The sequence below is a fragment of the Carcharodon carcharias genome, chromosome 3 (assembly GCF_017639515.1).
Source record: "Carcharodon carcharias isolate sCarCar2 chromosome 3, sCarCar2.pri, whole genome shotgun sequence".
In the NCBI taxonomy this organism is placed as follows: Eukaryota; Metazoa; Chordata; class Chondrichthyes; order Lamniformes; family Lamnidae; genus Carcharodon; species Carcharodon carcharias.
The window spans coordinates 76,110,639-76,129,946 of NC_054469.1; the positions used below are offsets into that span (position 1 = coordinate 76,110,639).

Below are 19,308 nucleotides of genomic sequence, written 5' to 3' on the forward strand. Positions count from 1 at the left end.
CGTTTTGCCAGTGTAAGTCACTCTTTTCATCACTCGCAACTCACACACTCACAAACCCATCACACATCCTCAGGACCCCCCTACTCACTGCCAGTGCAAGGGACATCACCATTTACTCTTCCACACACACCATCATTGTCCTCAAGCCGTCCATTGGACCACTCACCACCCACACAGGCCAGGCAGGCTTATCACCTGTGCCCGGCAGGTGTCCTGATACACTCTCCCCACCTCCATCCATGCAGGACTGGCTCAGAACAGGAGGGAAAGGGCAGGTGGAAGAATGCTGCAGATCAAAGTTCTGACAGATTTCGAAAACAGAGCCATCCAGCTGGTCGGCGATGACTGGGACTCATCCTGTGTGGACGGTGAGGTCGGCGCTGCTCTACCAAGTGAGGATCCAGCAGTGCAATGTCAGTCAGATAACCATGCCGTGAGTGATGTGTCCTCTTTCACAGGCCACTGCCACGCACTAATTATCTCCCCTTGCTTTCACAGGCACATCTGCCAAACAGCCGACAGAGCCCATGACCCAGGGTCTCCAATCAAGCCATGAAGAAACCTCTGAAGAGGAATCTGAAGGCACCCTCCCTGAAGTCCCATCACAGCGCTCACCCACACCCTCCACCAGCACAGAGGTACAAACCTCGGTGGGATCCAGCTTTAGAGTAGCCTTGGGATCAAAATCTGGTGAGCACATCGCACTTTCTGATCCACAGCAGGTGGCAGCAGGGACTTCCCAGGCCCCCAGCATTTGGAGGACTGCTGGAGGACAGAACATTCCTGAGTCTGAGTTATGTCACAGTTGCTGGAGCTGCAAAGGCAGGCTCAGGAACATCAGGAAGGGATGTCCACTGCACCCCTCACTGATGAGCAGTGTTCTTGTCACTCAGATGTGAAACCTTTCTGCACGAGATAAAAGGCAAATGTCTCAGTCCAGGGTCTCTTCCCCATGCTTTGTGCAGCTTTCAGACCAAAGTGATGATCCAGTCTCACACTCCCTGGAAACATTACTAATGCCTGCACCTCGGCAGTGCTAGACATTGCTGCCAGAATGTAGTGGGCAGGCACCACAGAGTTCTCTCATACTCTCTGTGTGCTCACAGCACCTTTAAGATGGGGCTGGACCCCATCACACCAGCATCTGCAACCAGTGATGCTGTGCACCAGCTTCTTCAGGGCTGAGGTGCTGAAGACGGACACAGCATCAGATGTGTCTAAAGTTTCATGGCTGCTTCTCTGAGATGACCCTAATCACAGGGCACAAGTGAGCTGCCCTCGGCCAGACAGGAGTCAGACATTCTCAGAGGCTGTGTGAAGATCTATGGAGTGTCATTACTGCATGTCGTCATCGTCCTCTTGTGATTGAGCAACTATTCGGGCCTCCACTGCATCTGCCTGACAGGAGAATTCTCACAGAGGGTATTGGCACTGCCATAAGGCATACTGGAGTTAAACATTCACAAGTGCTATGTGAGGATCTATGTGGACACCTCAGTGCATATTGTTATCATCCTCCAAAAATCTGGCAGCCATGAGGGCCTCCTGAGCACGCCTGCCTCGTCTAGCCAGTGTGAGAGTCTCATTCCCGTCCTCACCACCACTGAGGACCCCTCACCCTCAGCCCAGCGGTGACCTCCTCATTGGAGGAGATGTGCAGCTCCTCCATCTCCTCCCCATTGGAGTGCCAGGTTGCAAAAGGTGCAACAGATGATCATGATACATGACACCCTCTGCAAACTCCACTAGACCGGTCCAGGCACTGGAAACACACCTTCAGCATCCCGATGGTCTGCTTCACCAAGTTGCGAGCTGCTGCATGAGTCTCATTATAGCATCGCTCTGCTGCAGTCTGAGGCCACCACATGGGTGTCATCAGCCACGGCCTCTGCAGGTAGCCCTTGTCCCCAAAGAGCCAACCCTGCAGCCTCTGGGGACCCTGGAAGACTGCAGAGATCTGCGAGAGACTCAGGATGTAGACATCGTGCACACTCCCAGGAAACTGTGCGCATACCTACAGGATGCATTTCTGGTGGTCACATACCAGCTGCATGTTCAGTGAGTGGAAGCCCTTGTGGTTGATGAAGTCCACCGAGTGTAGCAATGGAGACCTGAGTGCCACATGGGTGAATCTGTGGGAATCCCGAGATCAGGGCGAATCCAATGGGCCTTGCATCCTGGCTGTCCCATTCCCGGGCGAAATACACAAAATTGTGTGCCATGGAGAAGATGGCACCCATGACCTCATGGATGTATTTGTGGGCGGTGGGTTGTGAAACCCCAAAGAGGCCCTGAAAGGAGCCACTGGCATAGAAATTGAGCGCTATGGTCACTTTCACAGCCACTGGCAGTAGATGCCCTCCATGTCCCCTTGGCGCTAAGTCCTGCAGTAAGTGGCAGATATGAATTACCAGGTCCCTAGACATGCACAGTCGTCGGTTATACTGGTTCTCAGTCATCTGCGGGAATGGCAGGCAGCGTCTATAGACCCTGGGTGTTGCTAGGCACTGAGCAGCCACTGCTCGCTATCGCTCCTGGGCAGTGTGTGCGGGAGCCCTTGCTGCCCCTTCTCAATAAGGTTGCTGCTCCTGCCTTTGCAGAGCCAGGAGCCTCTGTCGCTCTCTCTTCCATCTTCTTCACTCTCTGTAGGCCATCAGGCATACAGCTAGGTCACTAGGATCCATGATCCTGATGTGGTCCTCCTGCAGCATGAAAGAGAGAGAGAAGTGGTTATCATGTCTGTACTTAGCACCTTTCCTGACCCGATGTGACCGCCCTTTAATGCTTCCCAAAGAGTGCTGGTCAACCCCCGGATGGCCAGAGATGAGTGTGCTGCATTGCTGCCCTGTCAACCTGCGACATGGGTGACACTGGTCCAAATTGCAAGGGGCTGTGAGTTCCCCCAGCAGTGACTGCTACATGGCCAAGGTTGACGAGGAGGCTGTACGTGTGCAGTCCAACGGTTCTGCGGTCTAATGAAGTGGTGGCGGACTCGAAGTCTACGCCAGGAGGGTTTGAGGGGTGGGCGGGGCTAAGGTACGGAGCGCTTGGGTGGCCCTTTGGTGCCTCCGCGTTGCTTGTATGGGCAGGCAGGCTAGGAGCCTGACCCCAATCATATCACTTTGGCTGCGCCTGACCTGTCTCAGTTGCGGAGGCATGGTCAGTTTATACAGGTGTCCCTAATGTGTGGCCACTTCCCTCGCCTGCCCTGCACCCCACCTCGAGTGCTTGTGTGTGGGATGTGGGCCAGGGCAGCACTTGACCCAATGGCCCCCAATGACAGCTGTCACCTCCAAGGCTGGCCAGCACTTGCCCCCGCGAGCACCCCCCCTCAGCAGGTGCCTCTGAATCTGTCCAGCATTTGCCCCGGACATCCCCCTCTCAGTTGTTGCCTCCGAGGCTGGCCAGCACTTGCCCCCAGACACCCCTCCCACCAACAGCAGTTGCCTCCAGACCAGGCATCAATTGCCCCCACCCCCAGCACCCCGAGACCTGTAAACAATGGGCAAGCTGTGGAGAATGCTGCTGCACACTCACCTCCCCAAAGTGGAGGCCGTCAAGTGCACATCGCTTGCATGCTGTTGTGAAACACATCGGCATGCTTTCCTGCCCACATGGATGGACAATACGGCAGCGTTTCAAGAGCTTGGTGAGATGGCCTTTCAATTATATGCTAATGTATTACAATTAGCTCCCTGTCGACCGATGGCGGGAACCGCGGCCCGCCACTGAGCTGATGAGCACGGCCTGCCTTCACGCCATTGTAAAGCAGGCTGCACTGTATTTTCCACGCACACCACCTATCACATCCGCCACCAGCGGGCTCGGAAAATCCGCCCTTTGTATCTGTAATCAGTATGTATAGATTGAAGAACAGAGTGAAAACAACCAACAATAAGTGAAGAGGGCACTCAGTGGAGTACATAACTCCTCCTCATTGTGTTAACTCAATTTATGACCATATGAAGCTCTTCCTTGAGGCTCCCCCCTGCCTGGTTGATGCACTGTAACTAAAAAGCTGAGAAAATAAGCCTTTATATTATCTCACTGAGGAGACTTAGGCCAGTCCACTTCTAACAAGCTGCTCTGAATATGCTGCTACCATTGTGACAAATTCCACCAAAGCAGCTGAGACAATCCACAACATTCTAAAAGAAAAAATCAATTTGTCCTATCTCCCACCAACTTTTGCTGAAGTCCTTCCATTAGTTTTTGAGATATATTGTTTGTAGACAAACAGGCTTACAAAACTGGCAAAAACTTTACCTCCACCTAACTTCAGAGGTGAAGATAACATGAAAAGAAACAATAGGTGGTATAGTGGTAATGTTACAGGACTAGTCATCTAGAAGCTGAGGCTAATGTTCTGGGGATATGGGGTAGAATCGTCAGCTCGGTGAAAATTCTCCCCATGGGTTCAAATCCCACCAAGGCAACTGGTGGAATTTAAATTCAATTAACAAATCTGGAATTAAAAGCTGTCATCTCAGTCATAGTGACAATTAAACTATCATTGATTGTTATAAAAATCCACCTAGCCTACTAACTTTAGGGAAGGAAACCTGCCGTCCTTACCTGGTCTGGCCTACATGTGACGTTAGCAATGAGGTTTACCCTTAAACGCTGTCTGAAATGGCCTAGCTAACTGGATGGGCCACCCAGCATCAACCTAGCAACTGGAAACAACAATGATAAACCCTGTCGACCCTACAAAGTCCCCATTACGAACATCTGGGGGCTTGTGTCAAAATTCTTCCCACGGCTTCCCACAGACAGCCTGTTATAGTCATAATCACAAAATCATACCTGACAGGCAATGTCCCAGACACCACCATTGCCACTTCTGGAAATGTCCTGTCCCATCAGCAGGACAGGCCAACCAGAGGTGGTGGCACACTGGTATACAGTTGGGAAGGGATTGCCCTGGGAGTCCTCAATATTGACTCCAGACCCCATGCAGTCGCATGGCATCCAGACAAACATTGGCAAGGAAACCTCCTGCTGATTACCACCTACCTTGCCCCCTCCGCTGATGAAGCAGTACTCTTCCATATTGAACACCAGTTAGAGAAAGCACTGAGGGTGGCAAGGGCACAGAATATACTCTGGGTGAAGGACTTTAATGTCCTTCACCAAGTGACTCGGTAGCACGACTACAGACCAACCTATCCGAGTCTTAAAGGGCAGAGCTCCTAGGCTGGGTCTGCAGCAGGTGGTGAAGGTTATAAAGAAAGCTTTTGGTATACTGGCCTTCATAAATCAAAGTACTGAGTATAGGAGTTAGGATGTTATGGTGAGGTTGCATAAGACATTGGTGAGGCCAACTTTGGAGTATTGTGTGCAGTTCTGGTCTCCTAACTACAGGAAGGATATCAGTAAGATTGAGAGAGTGCAGAGAAGATTTACTAGGATGTTGCCGGGTCTTAAGGAGTTGATTTACAGGGAAAGATTAAACAGGTTAGGACTTTATTCCTTGGAGCGCAGAAGAATGAGGTGAGATATGATAGAAGTTTACAAAATTATGAGGGGTATAGTCAGAGTAAATGCGAGTAGGCCCCTTCCACTTAGATTAAGAGAAATAAACACGAGAGGACATGGCTTTAGGGTGAAAGGGGAAAGGTTTAGGGGGAACATTAGGGGGAACTTCTTCACTCAGAGAATGGTGAGAGTGTGAAACAAGCTACCATTTGACGTGGTAAATGAGGGCTCACTCTTAAGTTTTAAGAATAAATTAGATAGATACATGGATGGGAGAGGTCTGGAGGTTTATGGACTAGGTGCAGGTCAATGGGACTAGCGGAATAATATTTCAGCACAGACTAGAAGGGCCGAATGGCCTGTTTTCTGTGCTGTAGTGTTCTATGGTTCTATGGTTCTACCAATAAGAGGGAAAAACATACTTGGCCTCGTCCTTATCGATCTACCTGTTACAAATGCATTTGTCCATGATAGTATCGGTAGGAGTGACTACTGCACAGTCCCTGTCTAGGCAAAGTCCCGTCTTAACTTTGAGGATACCCTCCACCATGTTAGATAGGATAAATTTCGAACAGATCTAGCAATTCAGAACTGGACATCCATAAGATGCCGTGGGCCATCATTGGCAGCAGAGTTGTATACAGCCACTATTTGTAAATTCATGGCTCATCTCTTCCCCACTTTACCATTACCATCAAGCCGGGGGATCAGCTCTGGTTCAATGAAGAGTGCAGGAGGGCATGTCAGGAGCAGCACCAGGTATACCTAAAAATGAGGTGTCAACCTGAAGCTACAACACAGGGCTATTTGCATGCCAAACAGCGGAACCAGCATGCAATAGACAGAGCTAAGCAATCCCATAACCAACAGATCAGATCTAAGGTCTGCAGTCCTGCCAGATCCAGTCATGAATGGTGGTAGATAGTTAAACAACTCAGTGGAAGAGGAGCATCGACAAATATCCCCATCCTCAATGATGGGGGAGCCCAGCACATCAGTGCAAAAGACAAGACTGAAGCATTTGCTACAATCTCCGGCCAAAAGTGCTGAGTAGATGATTCATCTTGGCTTCCTCCTGAGGTCCAGATGCCAGTCTTCAGCCAATTTGATTCACTCCATGTGATATCAAGAAATGGCTGAAGGCACTGGATACTGCAAAGGCTATGGGCCTGGGCAACATTCCGGTGATAGTACTGAAGACTTGTGCTCCAGAACTAGCTGTGCCCTTAGCCAAATTGTTCCAGTACAGCCACAACACTGACATCTACCCAGAAATGTGGGAAATTGCCCAAGTATGTCCTGTCCAGAAAAGGCATGGCAAACCCAACCCAGCCAACTATTGCCCCATCAGTTTGCTCTCGATTATCAACAAAGTGATAGAAGGGGTTGTGACAGTGCTATCAAGTGGCACATACTAAGCAATACCCTGCTCACTGACGCCCAGTTTGGGTTCTGCCAGGGCCACTCAGCTCCTGACCTCATTACAGCCTTGATTCAAACATGGACACGAAAACTCAGGAGGTGGGGTGAGTTACTGCCCTTGACGTTAGGACCATGTGAAGCATCAACGATCCCTAGCAAAACTGAAAGCAATGGGAATCAGGGGGAAATTTCCTACATTGGTTATAGCTTCAATTATTTCAGTCCTGGGACATCTCTGCAGGAATTCCTCAGGGTAGTGTCCTAGGCCCAATCATATTCAGCTGCTTCATCAATGACCTTCCTGCCATTAGAAGCCAGGATGTTCACTGATGATTGCACAATGTTCAGCATCATTTGCGACTGAAGCAGTCCATGCCCACATGCAGCAAGACCTGGACAACAATCAGACTTGGCCTGATAAGTGGCAAGTAACATTCATGCCACACAAGTGCCAGGCAATGACCATCTCCAACAAGAGAGAATCCACCCGTCTCCCCTTGACATTCAATGGTATTGCCATTGCTGAATCCCCCATTATCAATATCCTGGGGGTTACAATTGACCAGAAATTGAACTGGACTAGCCATTTAAATACTGTGGATAAAAGAGCAGGCCAGAGGCGAGGAATCCAGCAGGAAGTAACTCATCTCCTGATTCCCCAGAGCCTGTCCACCATCTACAAGGCACATGCCAGGAGTGCGATGGAGTACTTTCCACTTGCCTGGATGAATGCAGCTCCAACAAACCGCAGGATGCTCCATCCAGGACAAATAGCCTATTTGACTGGTATCCCATCCACCTCCTTGAACACCCACTCGCTCCACTGCTGAGGCACAGTGACTGCAGCCTGTATCATCTGCAAGTTGCACTACAGCAATTCACCAAGCTTCCTTTGATAGCACCTCCCAAACCCACAATCACTCCCATCTAGAAGGGCAAGGGCAACAGATAGATGGGAATACTACCACCTACAAGTTCCCCTCCAAGTCACACACCATCCTGATTTGGAAAGATATCGCTGTTCCTTCACTTTTATATGCTCAAAATCCTGGAACTCCCTTTCTAACAGCACTGTGGGTGTAACTACACCACATGGACTGTAGCGGTTCAAGAAGGCAGCTCACCACCACCTTCTCAGGGGCATCTAGGGATGGGCAACAAATGCTGGTCTATCCAGCGACACAACCATCGTGTGAACAAATAAATATAAAAACTACAAGTAGTGAATTTAGCCTTGAAATTCTAGTCGTTCTAATGGGATTATGCATTGGGTTGGTGGGTGCAAGTGCTATTTTTGGGCCTGTTTTTCCCCTGGGACAGCTCCCCATCCAAAAGCCTGGACATTTTCCCTGACCTATATCACCCAGGACTCTGATGAGTTCTGTAACAAGGGGGCAGTTCCAGGAACTCTTACTTTTTTGAACTGACCTTTTGGGGTGCAGCCCTTCCCAGGCCTGAATCCATTGATGGGGCCTCTAAGTGCTCTCGAGGAGGCAAGTGTTCTAAGGAAACTGGGGCTACCAGCTGGCTCTGAAATGTCAATTCCCAACTGAGGTTTAATGGCAAGAACTCTTGGTTCAGGGAGCTTTTATCCTGGTCGGCCCTTTGGTTTCTATGTAGTAAACTGAAGTCACACTTACAAGAACACGAGGAAATTCAAAGAGACAGTGGGCTCCAAACGTAACCTATGGAAAGAGAAACAGAGTTAACATTTCGAGTCAAATATGTGTTTTTTTTTATTTCAGGTTTCCATCAGCCGCATTGTTTTGCTTCTGTTTTACCAAACATAACCTGTTCCCTTGGAGGTTCGATGAGCTTCCTGCCAAAATTACAACGGGAGCAACAGTAGAACTGCCTGTGGAAATCTCTGCCACTGTTCTTCAATTTTCCAATTTTCTTGTTTTTTCCCTTTCTCCAGAAGGCACTAACTACTTTTGATGTGCGCTTCCACAAGTTATTGATAGCTCACTTACACACTGAATAATTGTACTAAATAGAAGCCTGATCCATGCTAAATTAGCCTTCCTGAACTGGGGAACAGAGGGCTTGACAAACAGCTTAGTTCTCCTTGTTTGGGTGGAGGACTGGGAGGTTGAAATCAGTCAGGCTTTCCACTTCTAATCACTAAGCAGTGATCCTGACTGGAAATTAAGAGCAAATGTTGCTTGAGGACTTTGGCTGTGATGCTTTCTGTGGTCAAGTAATAATCTGGGCTCACATTTGCAAAGCCCACAGTTAGTGAAGGAAGTGGTGGTCTGTAGTACTTTTGGCACCATACCCCAGAATGCATTCATGTCTTCAGAAAAGGAGAGAAAGATGGAGAATTTATTTCTGAAAAATTTGCTGTTTTTCTTAAGTGATAATCAGATTGCAACACAGTAATGTTTCTAGCAGCCAAGGTGATATCCTCACTAGGTAAAGTACCCAATGCTTCTGTCTTATTGAGTTGACATCATATCATTCATAGCTGACACACACTTGTATTTTGAGCCTCATCCTATTCATGGCACAAATCCTTATCTTGCAAAGATGTATTCATCTTTGTTGAAGAATATATTGTCTGTGACTGTTAAATGATTCAATTCTTTACACATTTCAAAGTGCAATTATGTAAAAACAAACTTGGCAGTGGTGGGGATGGGCACAGCTGCTGCACCCTGATTAGAACTGAGCTCTGGGCCTGAGCTTTTCTCATCAGTTAGGATTGACACAGGAAAGAGAACAATAAAATGAGAAGCACCACTGTGTAAAGTATCCAGATATTATTTTTGTGGATTGCATTTTATTTTGACAGAGTAAGCCCTGCAATTCAGCTAAAGGTCCAATAAAAGCAAATTTGCCTTTCAAGTCTGAATGCTCCAGGAATGCCAGTTTCCACTTTCCCTCCAACCGTAATTTAAAAATCAAAGGATTAGAGCGGCAGTAAGACTGAGAAGCAGAACAGCACAGTGGTCCCAGCAGATTGAAAGTAGCAAATGTAACACTACATTTTAAGAAAGGAAGGAGACAGCAAACAGAGAACAACAGGCCAGTTCACCTGATATCAGTCATTGGGAATATGCTGGATCATTCAAAGTGGTAACAAGGCACTTAGTCAACCATGTTTTCATGAGGGGAACCTGACGAATTTATTAGAACTTTTCAAGATGTAACTATTAGGGCAGTGAAAGGACAGCCAGTGGATGTAGTACATTCCGATTTTCAAAAGGCATTTGATAGGGTACTACACAAAAGGTTGTTGCATAAGATAAGGGCTCGTGGCTATAATATATTAACATGGATAGAGGATTAAAGGAGGGAAAGCAAAATAGAAATAAATGAGTTATTTTTAGGTTGGCAGGCAGAGGGGTGCTGCAAGGATTAGTACTGGGACGTCAGCTATTTAAAATCTATATTATAGATAGTTGAAGGGACCAAGTATAATGTATCTAAGTTTGCTGATGATACAAAGTTTGATGGGAAAGTAAACTGAAGAGGACAAAAAGGGTTGGATTTTGACATGGAGGCCGTTAGAAGTTAGAAGAAATTTGTGCTGCAACATTGTGTGCCATTGACCGATGTCTTACTGCTTTGATGTGATTTTTCCAAAGACAGCTTCTCGAGGAGGAAGGCCAACCATCTGGTAGTGGTGGGCAGTCAATTTGGTCATTAAACTTGAGAGGTCCTTATAGATAACATTTCAATTTATCAGAGGCACACAAGGTGATTGCACAACGAGGAGCTTTTGAGTAAAGTGTCAGACATTAAATCCTCTGCAAAGAAAGGGGAAATGATCAAACAGGGGCTCATGCGCAGCCACTGACATGTCATGATGTAAGCAGAGCTCCTCAATTAGGAGTGCTGAATGAGAGAGTGGATCTTGGAAAATGGCTCATTTATCAAGGTGCAATGATAGTCTGACAGCGGTGGCCAGTTTTTATTTTAACATTTTGAACATTCTTCAGAGGGCATCTCCATCTTTCAGTGTTGGAGGGCCCCGATTGACTCTCCAACCCAACATCCTTAATTGGGTTCCCAATTCGTTGCTCCCAATGTAGTCTCCTCTACATTGGAGAGACCAAACGTAAACTGGGCGACCACTTTGCAGAACACCTGCGGTCTGTCCGCAAGAATGACCCAAACCTCCCTGTCGCTTGCCATTTTAACACTCCACCCTGCTCTCTTGCCCACATGTCTGTCCTTGGCTTGCTGCATTGTTCCAGTGAAGCCCAACGCAAACTGGAGGAACTACAACTCATCTTCTGACTAGGCACTTTACAGCCTTCCGGACTGAATATTGAATTCAACAACTTTAGGTCTTGAGCTCCCTCCCCCATCCCCACCCCCTTTCTGTTTCCCCCTTCCTTTTTTTTCCAATAAATTATATAGATTTTTCTTTTCCCACCTATTTCCATTATTTTTAAATATTTTAAAATCTTTTATGCTCTCCCCACCCCCACTAGAGCTATACCTTGAGTGCCCTACCATCCATTCTTAATTAGCACATTCGTTTAGATAATATCACCAACTTTAGCACCTCTGTGTTCTTTTGTTCTATTGTTGTTGACATCTTTTGATGATCTGCTTCTATCACTGCTTGTTTGTCCCTACAACCACACCCCCCCCCCTCCACTTCTCTCTCTTTCTCTCTCTCCGCCCCCCCAACACCTTAAACCAGCTTATATTTCAACTCTTTCTTGGACTCGAACTCAAGTTCTGTCGAAGGGTCATGAGGACTCGAAACGTCAACTGTTTTCTTCTCCGCCAATGCTGCAAGACCTGCTGAGTTTTTCCAGGTAATTCTGTTTTTGTTTTGGATTTCCAGCATCCGCAGTTTTTTTGTTTTTATCTCTGATTTAATTGACTGCCACTGCTCTTCAAGAAATGCCTACCTCCTTGAAGAAGTTCTGTTCTTTTCTGTGACAAGATTTCCGTACCTCTCTTTTGCCTTGCTCACCTTCACTGCTTTCCATTTCCCTCCTGGTGTTTGACAAGGTGTTTACTAAAACCCGCTTTCACAGCCATATCTCCTTTCTCAGTGACTGTCTCCGTCTCCGACTTACCCCACGTGGATTTCAACTGAAATTCCACCTCTCATGTTTCGAACCCACCCAGGATTACAGGTATCTCCGGGACATAAAACGCTTCTCGGACTGCTGTTCCTGTCACGTTCTAAAATCCACACTCAGTGCCATGCGCCGCCATATGAACACACTCGACCTCTCCCTCCAGCAGCACCGCCATACCCTTTTTCAAAGCTGCGCGTGCCCCCAGTTTCATTTTATTCTTCGGCTCATCCGACGCCTCAACAAGAAACTTTTTCTCTTTCTCTCAAGTGCTAAGGAACGCAAGCTCCAACAACTCATCGACACCAACACCCATCTAGGACCCTTCACCCCTGCCCATCCCTCCATCCCCACCCCATCTTCCAATCCCAACCCCAGCCGTGTATTCACTATACCCCCTGACATTCCCCTCTCCAATGCTGAACGTTCAGTGCTCAGCAAAGGACTTAGTTTCGTACCCTTACGCCCTCACCTCAATGAATTTCGGGCTCGGCATGATGCTGAACTCTTCTTCCACCGCCTTCATCTCCGGGCTCACTTCTTTGGGCAGGAGTCCTCTCCCAGTTCAACGGATCCTTTTACCCATCTCCAATATTCTCCCTCCACCTGGACCCCTCCCTCTGGATTCCTACCTTCTCTTGATCTTTTCATTGAGAACTGTCGGCGCGACATTAGTCGTCTCAATTTCTCTGCTCCTCTCACCCATTCTAACCTGTCTCTCTCTGAACTTACTGCACTCCATTCTCTCAGATCCAACCCTGACATTGTCATCAAACCCGCTGACAAGGGTGGTGCTGTTGTTGTCTGGCGCACTGACCTCTACCTCGCGGAGGCTGAGCGTCAACTCGCAGACACTTCCCCCACCTCTCCCTGGACCATGACCCCACCACTGAACATCAAGCCATTGTCTCCAGGACTGTCACTGACCTCATCTCCTCTGGGGATCTTCCACCCACAGCTTCCAACCTGATAGTCGCCCAACCTCAGACGGCCCGCTTCTATCTCCTACCCAAAATCCACAAACAGAACTGCCCCGGTAGACCGATCGTCTCAGCTTGCTCCTGCCCCACAGAACTCATTTCTCGTTATCTTGACTCCCTTCTCTCTTCCCTTGTCCAGTCCCTTCCCACCTACATCCGTGATTCCTCTGACACCTTACGTCACATCAACAATTTCCAGTTCCCTGGCCCCAACCGCTTCCTCTTCACCATGGACGTCCAGTCCCTCTACACCTCCATCCCCCACCAGGATGGTCTGAGGGCCCTTAGCTTCTTCCTCGAACAGAGGCCCGAACAATCCCCATCCACCACTAGTCTCCTCCGTCTGGCTGAACTTGTTCTCACGCTGAACAATTTCTCCTTCAACTCCTCTCACTTCCTCCAAATAAAAGGTGTGGCTATGGGTACCCGATTGGGCCCCAGCTATGCCTGTCTCTTTATGGGGTACGTGGAACATTCCTTGTTCCAGTCCTACTCCGGCCCCCTTCCACAACTCTTTCTCCGGTACATCGATGATTACTTCGGTGCCGCTTCATGCTCTCGTCGGGACTTGGAAAAATTTACTAATTTTGCTTCCAATCTCCACCCCTCCATCATTTTCACGTGGTCCATCTCTGACACTTCCCTTCCCTTCCTTGACCTCTCTGTCTCAATCTCTGGTGATAGACTGTCCACCAATATCCATTACAAACCCACCGACTCCCACAGCTACCTCGACTACAGCTCCTCACACCCCGCTTCCTGTAAGGACTCCATCCCATTCTCTCAGTTCCTTCGCCTCCGTCGCATCTGTTCCGATGATGCTACCTTCAAAAACAGTTCCTCTGACATGTCCTCCTTCTTCCTTAACCAAGGTTTTCCACCCACGGTCGTTGACAGGGCCCTCAAACGTGTCCGGCCCATCTCCCGCGCATCCGCCCTCACGCCTTCTCCTCCCTCCCAGAAACATGATAGGGTCTCCCTTGTCCTCACTTATCACCCCACCAGCCTCTGCATTCAAAGGATCATCCTCCGCCATTTCCGCCAACTCCAGCATGATGTCACCACCAAACACATCTTCCCTTCACCCCCCCCTATCGGAATTCCGTAGGGATCGCTCCCTCCGGGACACCCTGGTCCACTCCTCCATCACCCCCTACTCCTCAACCCCCTCCTATGGCACCACCCCATGCCCACGCAAAAGATGCAACACCTGCCCCTTTACTTCCTCTCTCCTCACCGTCCAAGGGCCCAAACACTCCTTTCAAGTGAAGCAGCATTTCACTTGCATTTCCCCCAACTTAGTCTACTGCATTCGTTGCTCCCAATGTGGTCTCCTCTACATTGGAGAGACCAAACGTAAACTGGGCGACTGCTTTGCAGAACACCTGCGGTCTGTCCGCAAGAATGACCCAAACCTCCCTGTCGCTTGCCATTTTAACACTCCACCCTGCTCTCTTGCCCACATGTCTGTCCTTGGCTTGCTGCATTGTTCCAGTGAAGCCCAACGCAAACTGGAGGAACAACAACTCATCTTCCGACTAGGCACTTTACAGCCTTCCGGACTGAATATTGAATTCAACAACTTTAGGTCTTGAGCTCCCTCCCCCATCCCCACCCCCTTTCTGTTTCCCCCTTCCTTTTTTTTCCAATAAATTATATAGATTTTTCTTTTCCCACCTATTTCCATTATTTTTAAATATTTTAAAATCTTTTATGCTCTCCCCACCCCCACTAGAGCTATACCTTGAGTGCCCTACCATCCATTCTTAATTAGCACATTCGTTTAGATAATATCACCAACTTTAACACCTATGTGTTCTTTTGTTCTATTGTTGTTGACATCTTTTGATGATCTGCTTCTATCACTGCTTGTTTGTCCCTACAACCACATCCCCCCTCCACTTCTCTCTCTCTCTCTCTCTCCGCACACCCCCCACACACCTTAAACCAGCTTATATTTCAACTCTTTCTTGGACTCAAACTCAAGTTCTGTCGAAGGGTCATGAGGACTCGAAACGTCAACTCTTTTCTTCTCCGCCGATGCTGCCAGACCTGCTGAGTTTTTCCAGGTAATTCTGTTTTTGTTTTGGATTTCCAGCATCTGCAGTTTTTTTGTTTTTATCTTTAATTGGGTAGTGGACCTGCCATCTGGACACTTAGTCGCCACCTTTTTGAAAATTACATTAGGCATCGACACGGTACAGAGTTGGGATCAGGCAATATTTCTGGCATCTGGAGACTTGACCCAAAAATGAAAATTCAGCCCAACGTTTCAGGTCGATGACCTTTCATCGGAACAGGGGAAAGTTAGAGATGTAACAGGTTTTAAGCAAGCCAAAGTGGATAGAGTGGGAAAAAGAACAAAAGGTCTGTGATAGGCAGGAAGGCAGGAAAGATTAACTAGCATAAGGATTGGTGGTGCAAGGCCGAAGAGCACGTGGTAATGGAACAAATAAAGAAAAGATATAATTGGAGGAGGAGTGAATGGCACAATGATGAACAGCTGCCGTACAAAAGCAAATAAAAACCTGATCAAACATGTGAAGGGAAATATAAAGCAATGAAGCTGAATGGATATTTCTCCCTCCACAGATTTTACTTGACCTGGTGATTGTTTCCAGAATTTTCTGATTTTATTTCAGATGTCATGTATCCACAGTATTTGCTTTTGTAAGGAAGAATATGCTTGTCTTAGAGGGAGTGCAATAAAAGATCTCAAACTTTGGGTCACTGTTTCAAAATAAAGGGTCACCCATTTAGGAAAGAGACGAGGAAAAAATATTTCTCTGAGGTTGTGATACTTTGGAATTCTCTTCCTCAAAAGGTGGTTGAGGCAGAGTCTTTGAATATTTTTAAGGCAGGGGTGAAAGATTATCAGAAGTAAGCAGGAATCTGAAAATCTGGTCATCTGATCTGGTCTTATTGAATGGCAGAGCAGGCTTGAGGGGCCTGCTCCTAAATCGTATATTCATAAAGTTCACTAAACTGATTTTTGGGATCAGAGGATTGTTCTATGAAGAGAGATTGAGTAGACTTGGCCTATATTCCTTAGAATCCAGATGAATCAGAAGTGATCTCATTGAAACAGTTAACGTTCTTAAGGGGCTTGACAGGGTAGATACTGTCATGTTGTTATAATGGTATAAAAGCACCAATCACTTATAAGAGATTGGGTAAACACATTGTGAGTTCATTTATTCGGACTAGGCACATGAGAACAGATATACATAGGTAGAAAATTTTATGACATCTGCAATAGAGCTGCATGTGCTGTGCTCTGCTCACAGGCCAAAGTGAAACAGAGACTGGGTCACATGACATACTTCCCTTCTAGTGATGACATGCTGCTATCCCTTAAAGGTATATTACAACAGATGCTAAGAGGATGTTTCCCCTGGCTGGAGAGTCTATAACTAGGGGGTCATGGTCTCAGAATAAGGGGTCGGCCATTTAGAATTGTAAGGAGAGAAACTCCTTCTCAGGGTGGGTTGCGCATCTTTGGAATTCTCCAAGAGCTGTGAATGCTCAATTGTTGAATATATTCAAGATAGAGTCTGATATATTTTTGGATACTAAGGGAATTTAGGAATATGGGAATAATGCAGGAAGGTAAAGTTGAGGTAGAAGGTCCATCTTGATCTTACTTGAATGGCGGAGCAGGCTCAAAGGGCCAAATGGTTCACTTCTCCAATTCTTGTGTCCTTTCTTATCAAGATCTTAGGATGTCCCAAAAGTCTACTATGAATGAATTCCTTTTGTAGTACAGTCACTGTTGTTATGCTGGCAAATGAATTAGAGAATTTGTGCACTGCTAGGTCTCACAAACTACAAAAGAAATGAATAACCTGCATTTTTATATATTTTTGGTTGAGTGAGGAATCTTGGCCAATACACCAAGAAACACCCCAGGTCTTCTTCATTAGAGCTGTAGGATTTTTTTGCATCTACTTACACCAGCAAAACAGACAGGTGGACTCAGGGCAAAGTCTTCTCCAAAATGTGGCATCTCCAACAATGCAGCACTCCCTCAGCAATGCACTGGTGAGGAGAAAATAGGCAAAATAGTAATCTGGGATTTTCATTGTCTACATAGATGTATATAAGTGAAGATTAGGGAACTGATATTGTAAAATCAAACTGCTCCTGGGGTATCTCGATTGCAGTCGTCTAAGGAAATTAGTAGTGCTCTACCAACGAATCCATTCATTTTAAAATTGGACACCAGGCATCTCGCAGTTCAAGAAACAAGTTGAAGCTTACAAATGATGTTTAAAGGATGTCTATTAAGTGAAACCATCTCAAGCTTAAAGTTTTAATTTAATATATTAATGTTAATTTTCATAAATTTTACAACCTTATCCAATTCAATATATTGTACAGCAATATAACAAGTTTAAAAATCAATATAGAAATGATTCAATTTGCTATTTATGTAATGTCTGGTTGAAGGTGGTAGTTTCAATTGGAGGTGAACTGCAAGGTGTACATAGGAAAGGTGCTGTTGAGGCCCTAGCTGTTGTCGACCTGATTCTGGATATTGGACCATTAATTTTTAAAAAATGAGGCACCAAAGGTACGAGGGAATATGGGAGAAAATTTGGCATTATGATCATAGGTCATATAAAAGCCTTGATCTCAATGAATTGCACAACAGCTTTGAGGGGCTAAATGGCCTACTCCTTTTATGTTCCTATGTTCCTAGAAAGGAGATATTAATGATACTAATGAAGGATTCTGTTTAAAACATTAACTTGGCTTATCTCTCTTCATATGCTAACTGCAGTGAAATTCCATCATTTTAAGTTTTTATTTCGGCATAAAATTTTAATTCAGCATGTTTAAGTTAATTCCCAGAAATTTTAACTCTAATATATGAACATATGAATTAGGAGCAAGAGTAGGCCATTTTGCCCCTTGAGCCTGCGCCGTCATTCACTAAGATCATGGCTGATCTGACTGTGGTCTCAACTTTGCATTCCCACCTGCTCCTGATATCCTTTGACTTTCTTCTTAATCAAGAATCTATCTACCTCTGCCTTAAAAATATTCAATGACCCCACCTCCACCGCTTTCTGGGGAAGAGAGTTCTAAAGACTCATGACACACATTTCTTCTCATCTTAGATGGGAAACCCTTTAGTTTTAAACTGTATCCACTAGTTTTAGTCTCCCCCACAGGGAAAACATCCTTTCAGCACCCCACCTTGTCAAGTCCCCTCAGGGTCTTATATGTTTCATAAGATCATCTCTCATTCTTCTAAACTTCAATGAATACAGGCCCAATCTGTCCAGCCTTTCTTCATAAGATAACCTCTCCATCCCAAGTATCAGCCACATAAACTTTCTCTCAATTGCTTCTAATGCATTTATACCCTTTCTTAAATAAGGAGACCAAAACTGTACACAGTACTCTGGATGTTTTTTTTAAATTCATTTATGGGATGTGGGCTTCACTGGCTGGGCCAGCATTTATTGCCCATCCCTAGTTGCCCTTGAGAAGGTGGCCTCACCAATACCCTATTCAACTGTAGCAAAACATCCCTACTTTTATATTCCATTCCCCTTGCAATAAACAACAACATTCCATTTGCCTTCCTAATCACTTGCTTTACTTTCTAACTTTTCCTGATTCATGTACCAGGACACCCAGATCCCTCTGTACCTAAGGACAACAAAACATTGACACATCACCATATTTAATATAACAAATTTGAAGTATGAAGTCCACAGTAAGTCCTTGTAGAATGCTTATTGCTGTCAGCACTTGTTATTACAATAGCATACTTTTATCTTTGATCGGCTGCCTCTTACATGCAATGAAATACATATTAATAAATATTTTTGTTTTGCAGAATTTAATGAACGAGAAAATGATTTCAAGATGTGTGACGAAACTACATGTAAATATGGTGGCGTGTGTAAGGAAATTGGGGATGATTTGACATGCTCGTGCCAGTTTTATGTAAGTGCATCTCTGCCTTGTTTCACGTTTTAAAGGCAGTGATGAGTTACTTTATTAATTATTATTTTTATGTTGGGCAGTGTAGTTCATTGGCCGGAATTTTCCGGCTCCGTTGTGGCGGGACACGGCTCAGGTGATTCAGTGTCCCAGCCAAAAGTCTAATGACTTTCGTCAGGACTGGACGATCTCGGCGATGGGCGGGGTTGGAAAACCCACCCATTAAAATGAGTAAGAGCAGTTGATTAAAATCTAAGTGTTGCAGCAAATTTTAACTTGCTAAAATCGATGTTTAGAAAAATGGCCCCTCGAGTCTGCTCCACATCCAATAAGATTATGGCTGACCTTTGACCTCTGCTCCTCTTTCCTGGTCAACCCTTTAATTGCCTAAATCTATTGACCTTAGCCTTGAATATACCCAATGA

General features: G+C 46.2%; 1 protein-coding gene across 1 annotated transcript in view; it reads left to right on the forward strand.

Annotated features, from left to right (window-relative positions):
- Positions 1 to 16,515: 16,515 nt before the first annotated feature.
- Positions 16,516 to 19,308, forward strand: part of LOC121276013 (tomoregulin-1-like) — a 186,424-nt gene continuing 183,631 nt past the window's right edge. The window contains exons 1-2 of the mRNA XM_041183958.1: positions 16,516 to 16,534; positions 18,777 to 18,886. Of these exons, the coding sequence (XP_041039892.1) occupies positions 16,516 to 16,534; positions 18,777 to 18,886 (129 nt within the window). The remainder of the gene's footprint in view (positions 16,535 to 18,776; positions 18,887 to 19,308) is intronic.